Raw genomic sequence first — 25,871 nt, forward strand, 5'->3', positions numbered from 1 at the left:
CAATAAACTGACTGAAGACAGCACAATTCTGGTTTTTAATTTAGACACGTGTAGGTGTGCACAGTTTGTTGAAGAAAGAAGCTACACACCTTTCAGCATTGGAAACTTCAGATCAGATTCTACTTCTACAAGTAAACAAGAGCCAATTTGAGACTCAAATAAGTTTTTGTTTCATTAAAACGTCTGCAATATATTTTTTATAAATGTTTTTATTGCTGTACAGCACCTTGTAGTGCTTTGTTATTATTTCTGATCAATCAACCAAAGTAACTGTATTACCATGGCACCATATTCCAATGTACGTTTGTGCCTATAAAGCTGCTTCTTAATCAGTAACAAGGGGTTTGTTTATAACTACTGTCCCACAAATCTGAATTCTGGGGCTCGTTATCTGTTTTGCAGCTCCAGCATGAAGATCTCTGTTATCTCCACATTGTGTCATCGCCATCTGTTTTTACACCTGGAAGCCCCAGTTCCCTATAGGAAAGCTGTCGAACATTATCTCATCTATAGTTAGCAGGACTAATATCAACTAGTGTTGACATTCCCTTCTCTCATTACACTGTTATCGCAACCTTGCAACCTTTGAATTAATTAGTTGCTGCAAGTCAATTAGCCTCCTAAGCAAATGCACCATGACTGTCAAAACACCCTTCATGCCTCAGAAGAGTTTAAAATAAGCAGTTGAGGAGCTGATCGTGGAAACTTAAATCCGTTTTCAATTGTTAGTTTTATTCACTGTGTGTGTGTGGGGCGGGGGAGGCTCACAATGAATAAGGAGTAAAGCTTTTTCTCTTCGCTAGCCCTTGACAAATCAACATACAAAATCAAATACTGCTTAATGACTTTAAATCGAATTTAAGTAGGCTAGAAATCAGCCTGCTCACAGTCGATTATACTCGCTATGCTTTGGTATACAAATACCATCAAAATCTGAATTCAGTATGGCAGCAGACAAACAGAGCATGGCAATGAATGCTTTATCACTCAGTCTTGTGGTCTGCATGGTGATGCATATGAAATATAGTCTCTGATTTTGATATGCGTATGTGGGTTTGGAGAAAACCCCCGCTGTGAACTGCATTCCATCGTTCATCCTCTCCTGCGGGGAACTTTCACAGAGGACTCCATCTCAGGTGTCCAGCTGCGTCCTTTGGTGCTCACATTAAAGAGGGTGCACAGCAATTACCCAATTTCTCGGCCGCTAATAAAAAATTCAAGCGAGAGGGGTTTTTTTTCTATCCGACCATGCTTTGTACTGCATGTATACAATGACTTCAAAAACACTCTTTGAAAAGGTTTCCGGGGAGAGATGGCATCATTTATAAATATAACTGTGTCAAGGACATGTTTCCTTTGTGGTTGACTTGTGTTTTTGCACTGTTTTTCATTTCATGTATGGATATCATAACACATCCCAACTAGGTCACTAGAGCGAAGTCAGAATCATGGGGTGACTTCAGTGCATTGCACTCGTACCCACTGGACTCTGAGGACTTGTAAGTAATTAGTGATCAACTTAAAAAAAAAAAATGTCTTTGTAGTTTAAAAATGTGTGATGGAGACAAAAAGACGTGAAACTCAAATGATAAAGTCCAAAACCGAGAAAAGTTCCTCCTGGATCTTTCAGGGGCACCGAATTGCTGCTTTGGGTTTCAGGTCATGCTTGCAATGGATTTTTCTGGCTGTTACAGTCACTAAGAACATGCCTCAGCTGCCAAGAGGTGGATGAGAAATGGAGCTGTTAGACCGACAACAGCATAAAACAACTATTTATATCACCACTGGTTTCACGGCTGGATTTATGATTCTTTTAACCTGTCTCTCCAAAAAGCAGTGCTGTCTGAAGCCCAGACATTGTAAAAACACATTACACTCTGTCAGATTCTCTAAAGTCAGGGATGGGCGCAGATAAAAAGTATATATACTGCAACAGTTTTTATCATTCTGCACTTGTGCTGCGTATTACTGAATAATCTGTTGATAGTGTGACTTGAATGTGTTCATTATGCTCATCAGTATATTTTAATGTCAGTAATAATTCTTCAGCTGCATGGCTACAGTATGACTCTCTCTCACTACTCTCCTAGCACTCAAGTACTCCACTTAAGTGAAAACTTTAAATACTTTCCATGAGTAATTTGCAACTTTATACTTCAACTCCACTGCATTTCAGGGGGGAATATTGTACTTTTTCCTCCGCTGTGATTATCTGACAGCTATAGCTTCTAATTACTTTATGAATTAAGACACAAAACCCACAAGGATTTTTTTAAAATATGATGCTTTGTAAAATACCCAACAGTAAATGCAGTTAGAGCTGAAACAATTAAATGATTAACCAACCTGTCAGCTGACAACAAAATTAATTGGCAACTACTTTGCAAAAATTCATTTCATGGCGTGAAGATTTGCTGCTTTTCATTATGATTACTTTAGGTTTATATATCCATTAATTATTTTAATTTCCCTTTTAAATTCATTTTGTCCAAAACAATTAATGTGAAGGTGTCGTTTTTTTGTCTGTGGGTTTTATTAATTATTGATTTATCGCAATAAATCAGATTAATTGAAAAAATAAGACACAGATTAATCCATATTAATCTGTCCAAAATAATTAATCCATATTGAAAACAATCATTGTTTGAAGCCTTATAAAAAAAGGTTAAATGAGTAAAAGTAATAGCATTGGTAGTAATAATGTTATAATTAATATATGATAATGTAACAGCCACAGATGATTTTCATTTTGATACTATATACTTCCAAACTTTTACTAAACAACATACTTTCATTAGTAATGTACTACGTTCATAGTGTGATATTAGTACTTTATTTAAGCAAAAGATCTGAATACTTCCTTCATCACTGCTTTCTTTTCTTTGGGATTTTCAAATCAATATCATACATTTAAGACTTCTACAGATATCCATCTGGAGCAGCTCTGATATTCTGTTTTCTTGTCTTTTTGAACTTTGTTCAACTGGTTTCATCTTCCTTCTTTATTCTTTTTAAATGTTATTCAAATCATCTCCTCCTCGTGTTAAGTGCTTTGAATTGCCTCTGTGTTGATGCGTTTGAAAGGTGCTAAATAAACTTGCCTTCTGCGCTGTGCAGAATCAAGTTCATCACTTAGAGCAAGAAAAACTTTAGTGTGGAAAACAGTGGTGGGAGAGATCAGAGATGTTGGTACACCTCCCATCAAACACTACAGTAAATGTTGACCTGCTGCCTACCTGTCAAAGCAGTGCTGATGTGTGCTTGCACTGAGAATCACGGTTACAAAGATGTGAAAGTCAATTGAAACAAAACTGCAGGTTTTTGTTTGAGCCGGTTCAGTGTTAATGTGGTGAGGGGCTTACGGGTTGCCGGCGGTAAGCTAGCCACCTGGAGAAGACTCTCCTGTATACATGTGTCGGTGCATGTTTGTGGACAAGCACTTCTCGAGCTCACACCTCATGCTGCTTTTAATGGAATACATTGTCATATGAGATTCATATTCATTCCCTTCTCACACGACCGCGGTGCCATCTAAATGGTTCCTTTGTATAAACAGCAAATCTTTATCATGGAATATAGATCAAAAGAGGGAGAATGCAAAAGCGCACTGATGGAAAAAATGGTGCGCGACAAGAGATGGATTTAGTCATGAATTTGAATAAGTGTGGAGGGAAATGGCACAGGTTAATCACAGGGATAAATCATATCCTTCGTGCAGCTGGAGGCTGCGGCTTGTCGATCCTTCTGTGTCGTTAGTCATCCGCTCTCAAAGACCTGACAAAAATACAAACGCATAAATAGAGGAGACAGGAATCTCTGGCAGCAATTCTGACCTTGCTTCTCAGAAAATCAAACGAACAGAGTGACTTAGATTCAAAAGCAGACAGAGCAAAGGCGTTTTGCTCGTATCCTCATGCCAGTTTTGTCTTTTTTCCAGAGTCGAGAACATTTTTGTGTAGTTATTTGAAAACTGCAGAGCAAAATGAATACTCATAATGAACACCATGCACTACATATTCAACAAAAAATATGTTTTTGTCTTATTCATGAGAATTTCTATTTTTGTGTGAGGAGAACAACAAAGACGCTCTTTTTTTTGCCCTGCAAATTCAGAGCAACACTAAAAATGAGACTGTCACACAAGAAAGTGAGAAGTTAAACACGACGTGTGGATATTCGATTACACGTATATAAATACATCTTTACGTACTCTATGATTTCTTCATGTTCCAAAGTCGTAGGCTGCCTTGGTCAATACTTGAGTCCCCTATTAATTTTGCATGACCAAGGGTTCACAGGTAGCAAATTTCACAGCTCATCGTTGCAAAGATTGTGTTTCAAGCAGGAGTTAGCTGGAAACACAATAGCTCTGAAGAGATGTGATCTCCTCTGGGGTAAACCGAGGTTAATAATGATAAAATGCAGTGGCTTTCTTGTGTCTTGGGGTCAGACTTTGTGTTCTCAAAGCGGTAAGGAGCCGCTAAATAGATTCATAGGCCAGATGAAAATTGAGTGATTTATGCAGGCATGTAGCCAACGCTGAGGACTGCACGCTCGAGCAGACAAAAAGCTTGATTCATAACAGCATCCTGGAAGCTAATGGGCAATATGTAAGACCCCTGTGTGAGTTTTCACTCTGAACCTCGTGGTTCCGCCGGCTTGACTCACTGTCAGACAAGTCTCAGAGCTCCGACACTCCTCGCTGAGGTTTGCAGTGGGCAGAACTCCCAACGCTTTGTGGCTGAGATGATGTGTGATGATACCAGAGCTAATTAAACTTAAGGCCATTGTACAACATATCAACATAAAGATGCTGTTATCTGTGCAGTATCAACAGTACTACTGCACTGTTCGATGCCATAAGTAGTCACAACTTAATTCATGAAGGCATGTACAGCAACTCAGCTTGAGCTGTGGAGGCAATTATGCATCTGATTTAGAGCTGACTCTCTAAATACACCCATTTAGAATTAGTCAAAATCTGTAGCACTTTACAATAAGTGCAACAGTAAAATAAGTGAGCACTCGACCAACGTATATGAGCGTGACCTGGAGAAGGTATTAATTGACACATTTTCCTGGACTTCTACGTGTCCATGAAAGTCTTACAGGGGCTGAAAATAAATGTCAAGCACATTGATTGGAAGTGAGAAGAAGAATGGAGATCAGGCACAAACTTTTAACAAGCAAGTGTGATGAGAGCGTGAGAAGATGTAGCTCCAGAGTGATGTTTGAGCCATTATGCCTACAAGACAGACTTTCAGTCACACACGCTGATAGTCACAGTTTCCATAGCAACCATAGCAACACATTTTTTTAATGTGTGAATGTTTTCAAAACACCATAAATGAAAAAATATAGAACGGTGCAGATTGTGTACATGTCAGTTTGTTACATCCTCTCCTCTCCTGCGCTCGTGGCTGCGTGACACATTTTCCACCAGCCAGGTCTCCAAAGGTTGATGGTCGCTGGTGAACACGACTGGAGATCATGACTGGAATGCATATCTGGTGAGCATTAAAGGTGCAGTATGTAAGAACTGACACCACCTAAAGGCTATAAAAACACCCTTTATTAGGGTACTATCACGTGTGAAGTCTGGATCAATCACAGCAGGTGTTTTTACATCGGCCCAGGCCTTTAAGCCCACTCACGCCCGTCATGGTATGATGTTGTTCAGCAGGAGACATACATTTACTGCTGAGACTAGAAAGCAATGTAGGCAAGACCGATTCTGGCCTGACTTAATTGTCTCTATATTGCCTTGAATCGTAGAATCATAGACCATTTCTGTTGAGACAAACTTCTGAATCGACTCAGTGTCCTGCTCTCTCCCGTTTAAAGTCGATCTAGCTCACCCAGCAGTCGATCTGCCGCTATATTGCCAGAATCAACTTCAACAAATAATAATCCAGCCGGATCATCCAAACGAGATGGGATTTCCTTAAATAGAATTAAAAAATCAGTGTTTTGAATGAATGGATGTATTGGTCCACACAGCAAAACATAAGCATGAGAGATGTGCACAATTTGAGCCATATACTTGAGCAAAGATTTAAAACATGTCATAATGGACCAGACGCTCTAGTTGCCTTCTACAGAACGATATCAGTCATTTCTGTTTCAGTGAGATTACCAGTTGGAAACTGTCAAAGGAAGGCAAACAGTATTAACTTCTTTAATTAAAAGATCCAGCCAAAATTACTTTGGCCCATTCAAGATTGAAATCCTGGCGCCGCGCCTGCTTCTTCTAAGAATATGTTCTTTGTCTACATCACATACACTCACATACAAAAACATTCAAAGCAAGAAACAAAGTTACACATATATAATTTTTGACTGTTTAACTTTTCTACATGCCCAGTTGTTCAGTAAAAAATACGTCGTGCACAGTCTTGCTTTCAGTTTGCCAATTAATGAAAGAAAGCCTGAGGAGATGAAGACAGGCCTTAACTAGTTATAAAGAACAGAACATAGGAAAAGTGGTTTCCTCCTCTTTCATTTACATGCAATTGTAGTGAAATGCTAACAATTAGTGCAAAATGTTTGTAGTTCAGTGTGACACATGTTTATGCACTTGAAACAGTCGGCCACACAGCCCCCTGTAAAACAACAAGGTGTGGTTTTTACATGTCTGTCTGTTTTTGCACTGATTAAGCTAACATGTTAATTAGTTAATTAGCTTTAGAGGTGCTAGGAGATGGATTTTGTTGCCAGGCTACTGGTCTCCCCATGTTTACGGTCTTTGCTAAGCTAAGCTAACCAGCCTCTGGCTGTATAGCTTCATATTTACTGTACAGACATGACAGTCGCATCGATCTTCTCATCTCACTCTTGGCAAGTTTCCCAAAATGGCAAACTACTGTACCTTCATGTGGTTCATACTGAAAACTGAACTCTTCATGTCGAGTGCAGTTTGAATTGTCCAGTGTGAATAAGCTCACATGAGGCAGCGAGAAGGACAGTGACAAAGTGTGCTAAATTGTACGCAGTGATGTTTGATTAAACAAATGAGAAGAATAAGACTGCAAACAGAGCATCTGTTCTTTTGCAAGCTGCTATTTCACCTCATGAATGTCAATGAGGAGGTGGTGGGGGGTTATATTATATCTGAAGATTGAATGCAGGGTCTGTCCCTCTGCCTGATAATGCCCCCCTGTTTGTCTTCATGTGGAGATGGAGAGATGTTTATGCTCACAGCTACAGAGCCCGAGCATCACACCCAACACCCAGACAGAGGCAGAGAGGACAAAGAGAGCGAGGGGAAGACTTGGAAATAGAACATAGAGCTTGAGTTATATTTGTAGGGAATGCTTGTCACAGTTGCACATAGACACAAATAAACTCAGACACACACACACACACACACACACACACACACACACACACACAGGCAACATAGTGCGTGTAAATACAGGCCACAGTGCGTGGGCCATGCCCTTCCTGTGACGCCAGCTCAGTGGACACAGAGCATGCAGGAGTCATCGCTGGCTGCCATGGATGATTACCATAATGAATGTAAAGGCCCCGACACACAGATGCTCCTGCAAAAAAACAGCCCACACGTATATTCAGAAGAACAATACTGACTGCTGTCTCCTTGAAATACACATTAGTCAGGTTTTGATATGTGGCGTACGCAGATTCCTTCTCAATAATTCTGCCATCTTATTGACATTTTGTGTATTATTCACGGTCAGTTGTTTAAACTAATGATGATGGAAAAGCTCAAGAGTAAAATGTATATTGTGTGAGCTCAAATTTGCAAAACTTGTATCTCTTCTTAAACGCTGAGATATTACCTCAGGGCTCTATAGGAAATGCCTGGAATTGCCCTGCCAATGCCTTTCAAAGTGTAAATAATCTTGAAGCTTCACAGATCTTACAGCGTTGTTGAATAATGCATGCTTGAAATTACAGTTGCTCTGATAGCCGCCTCTGTTGTATCAGGGCATCCTCTCTCTCTCTCCCTCCGACTGATCACAGCCCATAATTCCCTCTGTCTAAAAAGTGGGATGTCACGGAGAGGACCCTGATAAGAGATTCTGCTTTGTCACCATTTGAAAAAAGTCCCTCTATCTATGGTCGCACTGCAAGAGGAAATTGCACACTCCACCAATCCAAGAGTGTGAGGTTTAGAAATAATGTCTTTGGAAAAGCCTGAAATAACCACTCAGACGACATACATGCATTGTTGCTGCAGGCATTTCCTCTCTATTTAACCAACCTGTTTGCCTTGTTCACTACAGACCCAGAAAGCCCAAACTTTTTCCTTTGGAGGACTAAAAGTGAAACTTAATGGAGGGCCATGGGCCAAAATTAAACATTGTGCCATATTTTTAAGATGCAAAATGGAAGAATCCCAAATGCTCTGAATTGACTGACTGCCTGCTGTTCTCTAATTATAATAACAAATAATAATTAGGCATCCTACATATTAAAAGAACATATCAAATGCATAATGGTAATTAAATTCATTATGCAATATTTTTACATGATTGTAATTCACTTTAAAAGTGAAAAACAGTATACACAGTTTGGCTGAAAGATAATATTTTATCATAATCTACACTAAGATTTCTGTTACTTTCGCAATTGTTTTCCAAGCGGCCATGCTTGAAAAATCATGACCAAATTGTTTCTGATACATACTGTCTCCCACCCCAAATTCTGTAATCATTTTTGACATCTGAAGAGTCTGTTTGATGCAGATGCAGGACAAACTGAAAACTATGAATTAAAGTCAGAATTCTTTAAGATTAATCAACAACTTTTCAATGTATTTACATCCTGGGATCAGCTCTCTGTGTTATATGTTAGTGGCAGGGTCCGCCATTGCCGCCCTGCCTAGCTACACACGATGACTTGGGAAACAATATTTTCTACTGCTGCACAAGGTGGCACAGGACAAGTAAAGTATTTGCCACAGAGAAAACATGCATCTACATAAAAAAGACATATTTGTCACACTTCTGACCTCGGATCACTTTTAAATATTGCAGGCAGTAATGGAACAAGAAGGAGCAGGAAGACCTCCAACTCCTCAGCAGGGTGTTCAGCTCTTTTCACTGTGCTCTGCTGTTGTGTGGAGAACCACTCGCACCGTGTGCCAATTAGTGACTAATATTGAAACATTCTGCTTTGAAAAATTCATATTTGTCGCTGTACCTTTATTCCAAAAATGATTTCCAATTCAGCTGTTGACACAATAGGTGCAGGGCTACATGATGCCCCTGTGACAAAAGTAGTAAAGAAATTTTTTTAATTGTGTTTTAAGCTCTGGAAAGTTTTCCCTCTACTCTGCAGAACAGCACACACACACACACACACACACACACACACACACACACACACACACACAGTACAGACATCACATTTCTCTGTGATAGCGGTGTGGTTTTATGTCCCACTGTGTTGTTTTCTGATTATACCCCACTCAGTGGCATGGACGCTTTCCAAAAACTGTATATACCACTGAGCTACCTACTGTCTGGGGAGAGAGAAACACATGGTCCTTCAATAAAAGATAATAGAAATGACAATAAGATTTACCATCTTCATTCATCTTCTTCATTACTATCTTCAAGATACAGGGAATAAGCCAATCCACGAGCCTCACCAGCCCACCAGTCCTACTGGAATAGTGGTTATGTAAGGCAGCTGGTAACTCATTACATTTAATAGGATGCTACACTGCAGTCGTGCTTCAGGGCTACTACTTATTCAGTCTTTGATAAGAGTTATAAAATCTATTCCTTATGAGTTCCTCTGTGAAAAAATCTTATACAGCGAAATCTCTGAAGAACTCCCCTTGAAAAGAAGCTCCTGTATAACAAATAGACCTGTTGTATGATAAATCCAATATACTGCATGCTTACACAATAAAGCAAAAATAGGTGCTTCCATATATTTTGCAAACTGAGCTTATTTTTCTCTCAGTGTGTGGTGCCAGAGAGCAATGCCACCACGGTAGCCCATCTTGTTTCTTACAGCACTCAGCAGCAGACAGGAGAAAATTGGTCTCTAAGGACAAAAGTCACATTAATGTTGTGTAACTAAAAAAAAGGTGTAGAGTACAGTGAAGTTCCTATATGAAGACGTGACCCTGTTGAGGTACTAGCAGCAAATGCCACATTAATGCCAAGCGAGTGCTTCCTCCTGGAGCTTTGAATGATGTCTGAACATGCTCCCTCCATCCAGGAATCATCACTAATTAATGATTACACCAGTTAGGTGTGAGAGTGGAGCTTTTTACTGGAGCAAGAGGAGCTCAGGGGGGCAAGAGGTTAATGATACTGAATGTATGCTGCACGATTCTTCCTTCATTTTGATGCTACACTGTCTTGGAGAGGTCTGTTGTCTTAGCGTGGAGGTTTACGTGTGTTGTAACCGACGCAGAGCCACCAAAACATCACGTTCATTAAATGTTAATGTGCACTCATCATTCTACTTCAGGGCCCTTTTGTCTACGCACCAGTGAATAAAGGAGGGGTGGGGGGTGGGGGGGGTGACTGACTGAGAACCGCTGTCTCGGGCACACAGCTACATCCATCCACAGCAAATGACATATAGAAAAGACAGAATTTCACACTTTGCCATCTATAGGGCAGAATTAGGCTTCATCACAGCTGAATAAGTATGATGGGAAAAGACAGTGAGAGGCTTTTTAGTAATCATGCATGTCAGGGGAGATTTCTCTCAGGCAGAAAATGCGGAGTTAAGAGGAAGGGCGAAGTGCGAATAAACGAGGTAGGCAGGACTTGATGGATTCCAGAGGAGGATGACTGACCACTAATTGAGGAAGAGGCACTCATGTTGCGTCTCACTGCATGTCGCCAAGACAATGGGGGGCAAATTAGGTTTCATGAAGTCACACGGGAGATATAAGGTGTGATGGAGTATAATAGAAGCAAATGAAATGAGGTGATATAGACTGAGAGATGCAGAGGATACAACTCCTTCGGGGAGCTCGCAACTACCGGGGTGTGAAAAGTTATAAGAACTTAGGTATTATGAGCCTAGACAAGTCAAACTGTGTCCCTGACTTCTTATCATGGACAGTAGACATGTCAAATCCAACATTACAGGTAAGGCTTGACATGGAAGCCAGTTCACGCAATGTGGAGGGTGAGCCATGAATATGCCATTGAATGTGTGAGTGTGTGTGTGTGTGTGTGTGTGTGTGTGTGTCTGCACATGTACATAGTGCCTGTTAAAGTCAAGTCAAGTTTATTTCTAAAGCCCAAAAATGTCTCAGTGGGCTTTACTGGTTCAAACAGCAACAGATTTCAACCCACACAAAACTTGAAGGCACATGAGGGAAAAAGAAGGAAGAAGGATTGTCTCTCTGTGTGTGTGTGTGTGTGTGTGTGTGTGTGTGTGTGTGTGTGTGTGTGTGCGCGTGTGCATGAAGGGGGTACAAAGTACAACGTTCTAAATGCTTCATAATCAAATAGGATGATAATAGTTCAAATACCAATGTGTTCAAACCAATACAAGAAGTTCAGAATTAGTCCAATCAGTGCAGTATCAGGACGTGACGAGTACTTCAACCTGAAACAATCGTGATGAACGACAGTCATAATTCGATGGCCGCTGGAGGTCATTAGCGCTTGAAACACACAGTCTGCCAGCTCCTGACCTGCTGCCACTCTCTCCCTCATCTGCACACCTGCTCAGCCAGAACCCTTCACCACTCAGCCACACCCACATGCCCAATCACCTGAGCACACACCTGAGACTCATCTCCAATCAGTGCAGTACTTAAATGGCTCTCCCACTCTCACCACTTGCCTGATTGTTCTTTGCCCTCATACAAGACTCTCCAGCAATTAAAAAAATGTCCAGAACTTCAGCATTAGAACATTCCAATGAATGCATGTTTCCATCCATTACTGTTGTATAGAATATTAGGAGTTGGGCTCATTGAGATAAACTGCTGATGATGCTAATTCTCCAGTTGGGTGTCATTAAACCATTCAAAGAGGACACAAGGCATTTCTTCACCTGTTTTTATGGATGAATGGAGAGGTTCATAAAACAGGTGGATGGAAACACATTTAAGCACCTCCAAACAGAGACGGGAGCAGCATAGAACTGTGGTAGTAGAGAAGACACAACTGGTCTGAGGAGCATTAATACCATTACTACAATTGTAACTGCAGCTGCCAGAACTTTATTTCAACAATATGTAGATGAAGGCATTTTTAGCTCATCATCTCAGATGACGCTTATCTGTTGACAGGGTTCTTTCATCTGCAGTGCAACATTAAACGGTTTTGCTAATTAGTCAATTACTTAAACACAACATACTGATTTGAATTAAATACAAGATCTATCATTGGAACATAGCAGTTTGACACCCGGCTTAAATCCCCCCAGATCCCAGAGTGCTTTGCTGAACATTAAATTCCTCTCTGAATCATGGAAGACATCAGATGGTGTCTGCGCTCTAACTCCCAGTCAACAGTTGCTAGCAGCTGCCATTTAGCTTGAGAGTTCAGTTAATTTAGTTTGTTCCAAAACAATACAAAATTGTTATGTACAAGTGGCGGCAGTGCAGCAGCATTTTAAAGAGAAATCAAGTTTTTCTAAGCAATAACATCCGTGGTGTAGTGCTGCAGCAACACATTGTTCATTGCTACCCCTATCAGCCTGAGCTTTTAACAGATAGAAATATCTGAGCTGTGCCTTGAGGGGATGTCACATGATTATAATAAAGACCGTAATAAAGAAAGACAGTGAGAGATAGAAAACCACACTAAACACATAATACCCATCTGTGCTTATTGCTCCGGTGTGTGCATGTGTGTGTTTGAATGTTGAGCAGTAATGGTACACCGTGCACAAAAGGATCAAATATTTTCATGATGTAGCCCAGGACAAAGCCATTACAGTAATCAGTCTGTGTTGAGTGGAATTGAAAGAATCTAATATGCAGGCTTTCACGTTAGCGCTCCACCAGGATTTAAGAGTCGACTGTGTGATTATCTGTGACCAAATGATGCCTCTTGCACCAGTTTTACTTGCCATTTTCATCCATTACACTCTCTCACCTTTTCACAACAAATTGCGATGTAAAGAGGATAACCAAATTTGGCGGTGGGGGAAAAAAAAATAGAAACCTCATGTAAGCACACTGGGTTAACATTGATGCTTCGCAAAAAGCCAGACATGGACAGCTCAGGGAGCAATCGGAATTAAACAATCCAATGACAGCTATCAGATGAGAACAATGTGGTCAGACTGCAGGTGAAAGTGGCCTAAATCAGATGTTTTCCCCCAAATTCAGACTGGGAAAAAGAGTGCGAAAAATGCATATTTAATCAAATAATTTACAGCTCAAAATGCAGAATTTGTGGCAATGCAAACATCATTAATCTGAATGTTTTCAGATTTTCAAATCGCTCCAACATTAAGCTTTTCATCCCTCCACCCTGATTCTGGAGAGAAGAAGAACTGCTGTCGACTGGCACAGCACAAGGACCATGAGGTGTTGGACTATAATTATAATTGTAATTATTATAATCATAATTGTGATGCTCACCAAAGCAGAACTGAAAAAAACATTATCAGTGTGTGTTTGAAAGAATAGATAACCGGGGCCACATGAGAATGTGATCGTGATATGAAAGTTAAAGCTCTATGGGACTTTTTCATAGCAGAATATTAATTTCAATTTTTTTTTTTTTAATCATTTTTGAAGTTGACTTCTTAAAGGTGTGTCAAAGTCTTTCATTTAACTTCATTTTATTCTGGTGGTTTGTCGAATCGTTTATGACCAAATACCTGCAAAACTAACAAATTCTAGCATGCTAAACCCTAAACTAAGAAGGTTAACACGGTAAACATATCTCCCAAACATCTGCATGTTAGCATGCTGATGTTAGCATTTAAGTGAAAGCACCTCTGTGTACTGCGGCATCACTAGCATGGCTGCAGACTCTGAGTCTCCACTTGATATTGAACCAAAAATAATTTTCAAAAATGGTGTATAACATCATCAAAATGCAAAGGGTCTGGGTGGCTGCTGTGGCAAGTTACCACATGACATACATTAAAGAAGCTAAAGACTTGAGTAAAATAATTAGCTTTTCCTACACAACTTTTCTTCATGTGATACACACAGCTGTGAGCCACTGGAGCTCCACGAGGGCACCATTTGTGATAAGTCAGTGTGGTCTCAATTTTATCCTTGAGCTTCTGTGTCTCAGGTGTTATTCAGGTGGTATTGTTGGTTTGAACTGGTGCGTGATTAGATCTGTGTCTGCATCGGAGCAATAAGTCAGAACAGAGAGTTAAGACTTGGCATGTAAACACACTACAGCTAACCAATGTTTGTTGCAGACAGTTTGAGGCACTCTGAGCTCTTTGTCTTTTTTTAGGACAGTGCATAAGATAATAATTTGGATTATATGTCTGTGATGTACCTGCTCAGGAAAAAAATAACCATATCTTTTACAGCCTGCACACTGCATGCAGGCTAACTTAACTCAGCCAGACACCACTTAAATGAGCTTGTTAAGCAACCCCTCCACTCTGCATTGTGTTGTGTGGAAAAAAACGCTGCATCTATTCCTATGGTGGCGTTCATTGTTATGATAGGAACGCAATACTTGTAAATCATGTATGTAGCTTGAAGGTCAACGTGTCACGGTGCTAACATGTTCACACAGGAGATAAGAAGTTATTGCGTTTGTGTGGAGTAGACAGACATCACAGTAACACAGCTACCTGCAGTATTTATCTACTGTCGACGCCCATGAACCACTGAACCTACAGCTATTGATATAAGGCAAGTGAAATCAGTGTTCAGACTCTGACATACAAAGCCTCTGCCTCAGAACGTGGCCCTTTGTGTGTGTGTAACAGGACGCATGTTCCCAGTTGGAGTTACTAATACTAATGAAGTTCAGCTGTAACTGTGATCTGGACACAAAGGCCGGTGGTTACACCTGTCTTTCCAATGCGGCTTTTATCATTCAATCTGTGCTCATTAGGCTGATTGCTGCAACCAGGGAGGAACAACCAGGACAGCATTTTAAATATGATGGATGTGCAGATGAACGTGCGTGGGTGTTGGATCAGAGTAAGATTGTAAACTTGTGTGACTGAAATAACACTGCAACAAAATCATTACAGTTACACCTGGAAAACCACAACTGACAATCACTGCCTGCATCCAAATAATGATTCTAATAAATCACAAGGCTGTAGCTCCTCCAGAGGAACACTAATGTCCTCCAGAATCACGACTCTTTTATCATACTTTATTTACTTCTTCAAGTGGGTTATTGCACCAAAGGGGTCCAATCTGACCCACTTACAACTCTGCATGATAATTTTTCATCTCAAACTTTAAGCCAAGCTAGGTTTATTATCAATTTACTTTGAGACATTTTAAGTTTTCCATGTTGCTGGGCTTTTTGGCAGTCCAGCTCTGTGTTAAATTATTTGACATGTACACCAGGATCAAAAGCCCTAATGCATCTTACGCGGCCCTGTGTGTTATGCAAATTGAGGTGTTTTAATGAAGGCATCATGAATAATTCAGGAGTGTTCCACGAGAAACGCACCGCAGGAACAAATTCATAGAAAAAGAATTGCTTTGGAAAAATAAAAACTGACATTGAAGTATCTCTCCCTTCTGTTTGATATCCAGGGCTGCTCATCATTTGCTTATTAACAAATGTCAGTAAACTGAAATAACCGATTTAATTAGTTTGTAAAATACAGGAGATGCACGCACTCTGTGTCCACTCAGCTTCTCTCTTGCCGCTGCCAGCCTTTCGTTCTATAAAGAGACTAAAAGCAAATATCAGGGTGAGGTTTCAAACTCAATTTGTCTTTTCGGGGGGTTGTTTGTACAATACCAGAGTTTGATTACTGCCTACAAAGAAAAAGAAAGAAAGGAACACACTCGGCTGCACTTTGAGTTCTGACATTTTTTAAAATAGACCAATTGAATCATTATTAACTACGATTTTGATGCACTAAAAATAACATTAAAAACATCACTGCGGGTGAGCAGGTGGAGTGTTCAAACACGAACAAATAAGAAAGCCATTTTTGATTATGTTCCTTCAGCTGTGCGAGTTAAGGATGCCATTTTTCACATGGCTCTGTCGCAGAGACTTTGAGCAGGCTCACGTATTGTGTATAGATTGTGATTTGTGCCAAGTTGTTGCTTTGACAGCCCCAGGCTAAGAAAGGAAGGTGAGAATTATTCGCCGCCCACACAGCACTTACAAGTCTCTTATCTAATCCTCCAGCAATAGTCTAGATGAAATCCTTTGCTGGATCAAACTCAGGATGTGTTGACCTAGAAGGGCCCAAACGATATGCACACCTAAGTTGTTTCAAATCATCATTCATCAAGACGCATTTACCTGAAGTGTTGTCATTAGGTGAACTAGTGCAATGCCTGTTTAAAACATGCCTGTCTGGAAATGCTTGACCTCCAGTATTGCTGTTTGCAGCTTTCTCGAGCACCACTCATCTAAACAATTCACACTTAACACTGCACCTCCTTGGATCCTGAGCAACACGCCTGCCATGACATATGTGCATCTCCTAGTCATGCCAGAGCGTAGGTCATTTCAGTGCAAAAGCTCTTTTTATGGTATCAGTGAAGTCAAAGCTCCATTCAATGTCTGTGGATGAACCCCGGATTTTACACACCTCGATAGTGAGGTGGTGTTGTTCCTTGGAGCAGGTAGGCACACGACTTGCAGGAGGATGTTTCAAGTAAGCGGGGCTTCCAGCTGAATATACAAGTGTGATGATATGTAGTTTTAGTGGCGAATAGGTGATCTGTGGCAATGTCACTTGCAACAGTAACAATGACAACAACACACACAACCACTCACCTGGCTAGAAGCCATGCGCCACACACACACACACACACACACACACACACACACACATAAGGTTTCTAGGACCCGTGGGCGGCCGACAGATAATTTATTGTTGTTTATTTTTCTTCCTGTGTATTGACACACACAATACATTTACATTTACACTCATATTACGTATCATTAGAAAGCTAAGATTCAATGAATCAATTGATACAAACCACTACAAGATACAATCACACATAACACCAGCAGCAGACAAACAGGCATCTTTAAAATTGATAACAATTAAGGCAGCTTACTGATTGGGTCCACACAATGCACTGCAGTAAAGATATTTAGTCCAAAACATGATAATAATCCACAGGAGGAAGTTTTCTTCTTTCAAATTAGCAGGCGATGTGCTCGTCTTCCGCTTGTCTTTTGTGTTTTACCCATTACAACTTCCGGAAACATGTCGTTACTGAGAGACTCAGGTTTCAAATGACACCTAAGTTGACCAATCACGATCTGCCATATGAAGTCTAGAGAAGCCAATAACAGTCTGAGTTGAAAAGAAGGGTCTCCTTCTCTTCTTCTTTGTTAAGCCAATTGCTTGTCACATGAAGTATCTTACTTTCCCTGATTGAGCAGAGTCAGAGCTATTGAATGGTGGTGCCCAGGATGGGATGGACATTTCAAGCAAACATACCATTCACTATTTGGGACCCGGATATTTCTGTACTCAACATGCCGTTTGGTGGTGTAACAGGAGGGGTCCCCTCTCAATGCACTGCACAGTGTGTACCTCTCATGGTCGTGACGCACTGATAACAAATATGTCCCACAGATCTCAAGGGCTCCCACTTTCTCAGCAATACACCCGCCCACTTTAAAGTGGATTGGATGAAAGGTTGTAGAGAAAATCAAAGCACAGACATACATACAGACTCCTTCCATTTTAGTTAGATGGCAACCAGTGTGAGCATCATTTTCATCATCTGCACAGGCTGCCACTCACTCACAGGGGCAGCAATGTAATGCAGACGCAGTGCAATTGAACTTCCCAGTGTCCACTTTGTCCTGTGCAGATGTCTCTAAAGCGCCCCCCTGTTCTCCAACATAGCCAGGCTGACTTTGTAATCATATTACCAATGCATGTCTCATTAGTTTCTGCCATGGCTGAGTGTTTCTGCCTCCTCCTGCTCGACTCATAGCCTCTCTCTCTCTATCTCTCCCTCTCTCTCTCTCACACACACACACACACACACACACACACACACTCGCACAAACATTCACTCAATTGCTGGCTGGCATTTGAGAGTGTCTGGGCTTGCATCTAAAGCAGTTTACCAGGGAAATAATAGCCCTCTAAAAGGATTCTCTGTATGCAGAATCATCCCATTCCATTTGCATTCTAGTGAGACAAATTAAATTTTAGCAGAACGTGAGTATAGTACCATGTTGGGATGACAAAAGAATGAGCAGAAAAGGGAGAGGGACGCCTGAGACCTACAGTAAATTAGATGGTACTTTTCAGGGTGTTACTGTGACTGGGGTAAGTTTCATTTGAGATGCCTTAAGATTCATTTTGTGTTTTTTAAAGCTGGAATCAATGGAAGCTACGCGTTAGAAAGATGGAAAAAGACAGATGAAGCACATTTTAGACCTGTTCCAACATCTTGAATACTCGTCTAGACACTGATGTCTTGCTCGACAGCTGTGTCTTTTTCTTGTTGGTTGGCTTTGGATTTCAAAGTAAGGTAAGCCCGGGCATTCATCCCACATCCACTTACTATTAAAAAAAAGCAGACAAAGGGTGAAGGCCATTGGAAGAATGTGGAAGATAAAACACTAATTCTGATTGTGTGTCAAGGTCATGAGGCCGTTTTTCTCAGCTCTTTTTCTTTATCAGCAGCATTGCTGAATAGTGTGCCATGAAGTAACCTTCAATACTCAGCCCCCCCTTTTTCTCCACCCACCCATCACCCCTTTCTCTGGTGAAGTACTCAAAGTTTGTCCTTGAGAGAGTTTATGTGTGTTGCTCTCAATAGGCCTGACTGACTGCTGTCCCTTTAAAAACGCAGGAGTCGTGGCACTGGTTTAACTGCTGTTATGATTCCGCTGCAAATGTTTTAACGGCATTCCCTCAAAAGCCGCCAAAGAGACGGCGGTCTTTCATAAGAGCATCTCCTGAAACACCTGTCACGGTTCCCCCCTCGGTGAACCCGGCAGTGTTCATTATTGATGAGATCTTCCTGGCCACCGTGCTACCTCTTCTCCTTTACTGGGTAGTTACAGCGTAGGCTCAATATCTCACACCCTGAGAAAACTGCAAATCTTCCCTGCGTGCTACAGTCTTTGCAGTGTCCTGTCCTTGCAGCGTCTTCAGTTGGTTTTAAGTTGATGCAACACTGAGTGGTTACAGCCCGTGGTTACTGGGCTGAACTCACAGCATGTGTGAGTATGTTATCGATTTCTTCCCACCAGGCAATTTCCAGGGCACTTAGCCTAAATATCAGCCCCGATCAAATCGACTGAAAGGCAGCGATCCGCTTTGAGCTCGGGTAGGCGAGATTATGTGCGAGCGTGCAGCATCCACCAGTGATAACATGAGCAAAACATCATGCAACAAACAAGGCTGCTCCATTCAACAAGGATTCAGGTGATATTAACATCCTGACCTTTGCTCAGTCCAAAACAAGGCTATTAAGACTTCTGAAAGGGTCACCTGCACGCCCTCAAAATAGATTTAGTGGAGCAAAAAAGCGGCTTGTGTGACACTCAGGGGGGCTTTGACTAGAGTAATCTTTTGTTGTTGTTTAGAGGTTTTAACGTTCCACGGAGAAAGCAATTTTAAAACGGATGAGGGCATAATCCCCTACAATACAGGGATTATCTCTTTAAATGACCTTTATCTTGCCATGAGGCATGGAGTGCTTTTCAACTCCACTGTCCCAAGTCTGGTTTGATTACGGCTACAATGCCTATTTATCATCATCAGGCTATGGACAGACTATACAGCGGCAAGGAGGCTGTGAATTTAAAATGGAAGATAAGGTGAGCGGATTTGAGCACAGGGAAGCTGAAATATAGTAAAAAAAACATGGTTGGTCTGTAATGGCTTGTCCTTTAATAAATGCTCAGAGTGTGACTGAGGAGATTCTGTAACTTTGTGCATCCCCCTGTCTTTGAATGCACTTTAAATTATAAATTACAATTTCAATCACAGTGGTTTTGGTTCATTTTGGGACCAACAAATATGGTAAATAAGAAAGAGAAAACTTTCTTTCGAACCTCTGAGCTTTTTATTTAAAGGCTTAAAAATAATGGAGTGAATCAGAGGGGTAGCTGGGCTGTTTTTGAGGGATTTAAAGAGGCTCCCACCAATTGACAGATGACTCAATCATCTCCCCTCTTTGTTAGTCGGGATGTCTTCCTCATCAAAGGTGCTATATTTTCCCCTCAGAAACTGAAGAGGAGAGTGAGCGTTGTTTCAGTTCAGATAATTGGAGCCATGGGACCTGGCTCCAATTATCTGAACCAAATAATGGGACGCAGACTTCCCAGAAATGGCGAAGAAATTGACGACAATGTCGGCTATTTTTTTTATAGTTAAACTTTCTGCCACCTGACCACTTTTGCTCTTTTTGAAGTTTTTTTTTTTTTTTTAAATCAACAAAGTTGCACATCTAACTGATCTCTTTGGTTTTCAAGAATCTTCTTTGCCTTTAAAGAGGTCTTTGTATCTTAAAACAGCTCAGTGGTGAGAGTTGCACATCAAAATACGCCTGTGGCTAATGAAACATTTAGTACTTTGTAGCCTGCACCACTGCTATATCCTGTTTTAATACATCTGTTGAAGAAAGATTGTTGAATAGGTCAAATCTCAACTTTATTTGAGTTATATCCTTGATGAATATTTTAGCAACATGCATTATGCATGTAAGGATTCACTGCGTGTATTGTGGCGATAACGGGAAAATATTTTCGGGATTTGCAATGTGTTTGACCTTTGAGGACAACGAGCTTAATTCAGCCATGTTTGCAATATTCCAATATCACTTTGTGCTTAATTTGTGAACAAAATTTGCTGCATAATTGTGGAAATAGCTAAGCACCAAGGACGGAATTTTTCTCATAATGTAATTCCATGATCAGTGGAAGGACATCTTCACATGAAAGTCTGTTTGCAGTGTAAGTGGGAGCTTTTTAAATTACAGAAAAGCAGCAGCAAATAGAAAGTGATCATTTCACCCAGTTAAAAAAAAAAAAAACAGGAAGTATCCACCATTAACAATTTCAAGATAACAAATAGCCCACCGGCTGATAATTTGAAAGGAATGTAGAGTGATTCACACTCTCTCCAGCAGAATAAAAGACGCATGATTAAAATGGCTTCAAAACATCCTCTTCAGTACAGGGGAGGCCCTCAGGTGAAAGCTTCATTCACAAATGAGTTCCTTAAAAAAATGTATTAATGATTATGCTCTAGAGATGAATTACTTTAGCCTCCTTGCTAAACAACTTAAAGAGTAGATCCTTGCAAACCGGGAGAATGGTTAGTTAATTTGATGTGAAGTCATTCTTGGGTTCATGTTGTTTACGTTGTTGTCAGTGCAAAAAATATATCTGATGTAAAATAAAAGGTTTCATACATTTACATTCTAATAAAAATCCAAAATATATACGTAAAATATACAGTAAAGCATTTGTGACTAGGTATTGGTTCCATCTCTTGGAAGCTGACATCCTGTATTATGTGATAAATGAATATCTACCTGTTGAAGACGCATTATGTGTGTCTACTCTTTGTGTTATTCTCATCCACTGTGTAAAAACAATACATCTCTGGTGACATTTTCAATGTTTTCTACATTGTGGAAGCAAAATCATTGTGAAGGAACAAAAGCAGTGTATAACACCGAGGACTGCTGCTGATAGGTACAAAAACACTTTATTATCATTAATAAAATCATGACACACTCAAATGATACAGGTCACTCTCTTACAGTATGTACAAAGACTCACATGGTATTCACACTGATGTGTCTGGTGGGTGTGTTTTTTCTTTTCTGGTCCCTGGGCAAAACTTCTCCTTTCTGTAAAAAACTTCTGCACATTTGAGTCATTTTAAATCCCCCATATTTGGCTATTCAAGCTATATTTAATGCCAGGGAAGCTGAATCTAAAAAGCATCTTGAAAGAATGTGAAGTAGACCGCTTCAGCTGGAGCCTGGCTTTATGCAGTGACTCGGCTGGGTCCGCTGGGCTCGCTAACAGAGCCTCTGTGGTTGCGTTCGGAATATTCTCCGATAAATGAACCGTCCTCATTGAATTCTCCTCCACCATCAGCGTAGTCGACCAGGCTGTCTCTGCTGACGCCGTCCCCCATCGCGTCATCGCCATTCAGGGAACATCTTCCGCCCTTCAGTGGCCTCTCTTCGCTGTCACTGCCATCAACAACAACAGAGAAGGATGGCCAGGGTCAGCAGTGCAGCGCATAAACAAACACGTTGTATACTACATCAGGCAGATGTTCGGTGGCAACACACGTGGCCCTAAAAGGCCGCACAGGCACGCACACAATGTCACACAAAACCAAGAGTTATGCATATGCACACGCAAATACCAGCCTACAAAGCCTGTACAGTACAGGCAGACTATTAAATGCTTGCCTGCTCTAACACACACACACACACACAGATACACACTCACCCTCAGTTCTTATGGTTTCAATACATCACTACAGGCGGTAGGCAGGGGCGGATGCAGCGGCTGCACAGCAGGAAAGGGAGCACAAGGGAGGCGGGGAGGGCTTGCTACAATCACTTCACTAATTGCTAATTGCCAAGGCGTCAGGACCAAAGGCAATTTCAAATCTCTTTAGAACCAGCGATGGAAATTGCCAGAGTGCAGTGAGAAAGAAGTCGAGTGGGAGGTGTGTGTGTGTGCGTGTGTGTGTGTGTGTGTGTGTGTGTGTGTGTGTGTGTGTGAGTGTGTGTGATTGAGAAAGGGAGAGGGAACAGGGGGAGAAGAGGTGGGGCATATGCAATCCCAGACAAACAGCCTGTCATTCGTGGTATTCCCGAGGGGCCCACACGCGGCCCGAGGAGATTAGATGCCAATTTAAGGCTGGGCAACCGGCCAACTTGCAGGTGTCTCGCTACAAGACGCGGGGTCACCTCAAAACACTGAGGATATTTTTCCTCCCTGTCCTCTTTTCTAATTCTCTAAACCACCCATGTTTGGTAACACCTCTCTCACTCCTTTGGTTTAGTATTCATAACACAGAGCGTCTGCGTTCAAAGACGTTCAGGTGGCTGCTATATGATAGCGCCATTTGAGGCGTACTGTGGTTGACACCTGTGTCAAATACAAACCCAACATTTTGAGCAGCATTTTAGGGCAGAGAAATGGTTCAAGTTAAGATTACAAATCGGGTCTCCTTCACGGGGATTTTTAATAACCAATCTTATCTATCGCCTTTCATGAGGCCGTTTACCATGCAAGCCACATAAGGTCCGCATTTCAGCTCTTATCAAACCCTCTTTCTCTGACGACTCTAGAGCGCCGAAGATAAGTGGCTGTTATCTAAGAGCAGTGGAATGCCACAGCCGCTGCAGCCCGCCCACAGTGACTTTGAATGCAGTGATAAAATGGGGCTGAGTGCTTTGAGCCCCAGCTCTCATTCAAGACAGGGATCCAGCTCAGTCTCAGCTGTTACCGTGAAACGGCTTTCCTTAAGCCCCACAAACAGACGAGCGATGGAGGCACGTCACCAGGAAGGAGGTAATTGAATTTGTCTTGCCATTGACCCATGCTGACTTGGTTTGGGGGCAGCACCCCCCCCAACACACATACACACACACCTCGTTGCACCTGAAGTTGTATTTATTTTAGTTTAAAGCTGTCGGGAGGACAGCTTCACCACATCTGCTGCCATATCCCAAGTTGCATATGAAAAATATGAGAAGATGAGAGGGAAAAAAAGGAGTGGGGGTAAAAAAAAAAAAAAAAAAGATAAAGTAGCTGAGGAAAAAATTGCATCACACTGCTGGCCAGCCTACTCCAGCTATGACACCTGCTGTTCTTGCAGTGGACAGAGGGGCAAGGCGGCAGAGGGCTGTCTCCAAAGAGAAATCGTCTGAAGCTTAATTACCACTTGTCAGCTCCCCAGACACGTGGCATACCAGTGGGTGGTCTATTGCCTTCAGAGATTCAAAGGGCACAAGAGAGCCCTGAATCCAGCTCTAAAGCCAGGAAAACAACATCATAGTAAGACTAAGGGCACTCTGGGGGGGCAGCAGTCAGAACAGCCTCATGAAACCAACCATGAGAGGCATTCTAAGCAGAGAGTCGCAGCCAAACATCTGCACCGAGCCATACATTACCACGGCTTCTCTTGCCTGATCAGCTCCCAAATAAACTTCAGCATCAGCGCTAAAATCAATACTACAAAACTAATACCGCCTGATAACAGATACATATATCACGACACGGGAAATTACACATAACATCATAAAACTGATGTTCAGTACAACGAACCATGCGTCACTTTAATTTTGTTTTTATTTGCAGCTTGCTTCGTACCATTAATTTGGACAGCAGGATTTTAGAAAACAATAACAGAAAATAATCATATCATCATAACATGATTTCACTCAACGTTGATAATATTGAGTTATCGCCCCGGCACTGCTTGGTACTTTCCATCGGTGTTAAACAGAAAACAACACTTAAAGTGTGTTTGAAAGCCGCCTCAGCATCCGTACGGCACTGCTGATGGACAGCCCTATCCATTCAAACAAATGCAGTCATCTGCAGCTATGTGGCAGTAAATACTTTCTCATGACATCTTTAAAATGCTCTATAATCAGTCATACAGTCCGTAATCTATAAACAGGACTGTAGACAATGCTTTTTTTCTGTTTAACAGAATTATAGTCTTGGCAAGAGACTCAGGAGTGCAACTGGCAGCAACCACACAATTGTGAGTAATCATGTTCTGAATAATATGATGACGAGCGGAATCAAAGCGGACGGAGGAGGCTATTTTAGGTGATTTCTGTTGCGTGTGCACAAACACAGTATTGTCACACAGTTGCTGCAGCGCTGTCAAGCAAAATAGGATTCAGTCGATTTCCCTAAACTGTCACCGTAGCAGCTAAACAATGCAAACAATGGAAATTCAACAGCTATTATAAAGTATAACAGCTGTCTGCTTTGGGCTTAAAGGCTCAGTTTTCTACCCATTTGCCATGCTTAGTTTACGCCTGTTTCATTGAATATAAAACATTTTCATCAACAATTACCGAACGTCTAGAATCAATCTGTCTGCAGCATCTGTGGGTGACGCTTCCTCTGTCGCAATTGGAAAAATTTGAAAATGTGGACTGTATTGATGATATTCCACTGAATACTAATACTATACTAATAACTCACAATGTGAATCAGGGTCTGAATCTAAGTCTGCGTGAACACCAGATAAGCAGAGGCACTGCGACAACATTTCATGTTTCAATAACATCTCGGCAAATGCATACATTTTTCTCAGTAGAGGTAGCTAAGACACTTAACCTTAATAGGTTCAGAAGGCAGCTGATCTAAGAGCTTCAATAATTAATAGCGTTACAGCTGTTGAAATGTCTTGGTTGCAAAGTGGGGTCACACTAGCACCAATCTTTTGCTCCATCCTACCATTCACTTCAACCAAAGCCCGTGCTGAAGAGTAAAATTCCTGTGTTGGTGTGAGCTCCAGCCCTCCAGGAAACTAACAAACTGGGTCAAATTATATTATAAGACTAGAGAGTAACCGATTCAAATCATCAGATATTCTACATCAGTAATATTTTTCCAAAAATAGGTGCTGGAACAAAGGGGTCATCTTATATTCAGGCCAATTTTGGACTCCTGACATCTCATCCTTTTTTGGTGCAGAGAGCAAGGGAATGTCGATGGAGCAATGGCTGGTGTGACCCTTCCTTTAGACGTCTTCGGCCACCCTAGTTTAACTTCCTGTCACATTCTTTTCCCCTT

General features: G+C 41.3%; 1 protein-coding gene across 7 annotated transcripts in view; it reads right to left on the reverse strand.

Annotated features, from left to right (window-relative positions):
* Nucleotides 1–21,771: 21,771 nt before the first annotated feature.
* chl1a (cell adhesion molecule L1-like a) overlaps nucleotides 21,772–25,871 on the reverse strand; it is a 49,977-nt gene continuing 45,877 nt past the window's right edge. For 5 of the 7 annotated variants that reach the window (XM_076741732.1, XM_076741731.1, XM_076741727.1 and 2 more), the window contains one exon: nucleotides 21,925–22,285. In XM_076741732.1, the coding sequence (XP_076597847.1) occupies nucleotides 22,075–22,285 (211 nt within the window). In that variant the 3' untranslated portion in view covers nucleotides 21,925–22,074. Of the gene's footprint in view, nucleotides 22,286–25,871 lie in introns of all 7 variants that reach the window. The other 2 variants (XM_076741728.1, XM_076741729.1) reach the window with 1 other exon arrangement.

The sequence above is a fragment of the Chaetodon auriga genome, chromosome 10 (assembly GCF_051107435.1).
Source record: "Chaetodon auriga isolate fChaAug3 chromosome 10, fChaAug3.hap1, whole genome shotgun sequence".
NCBI lineage: Eukaryota > Metazoa > Chordata > Actinopteri > Chaetodontiformes > Chaetodontidae > Chaetodon > Chaetodon auriga.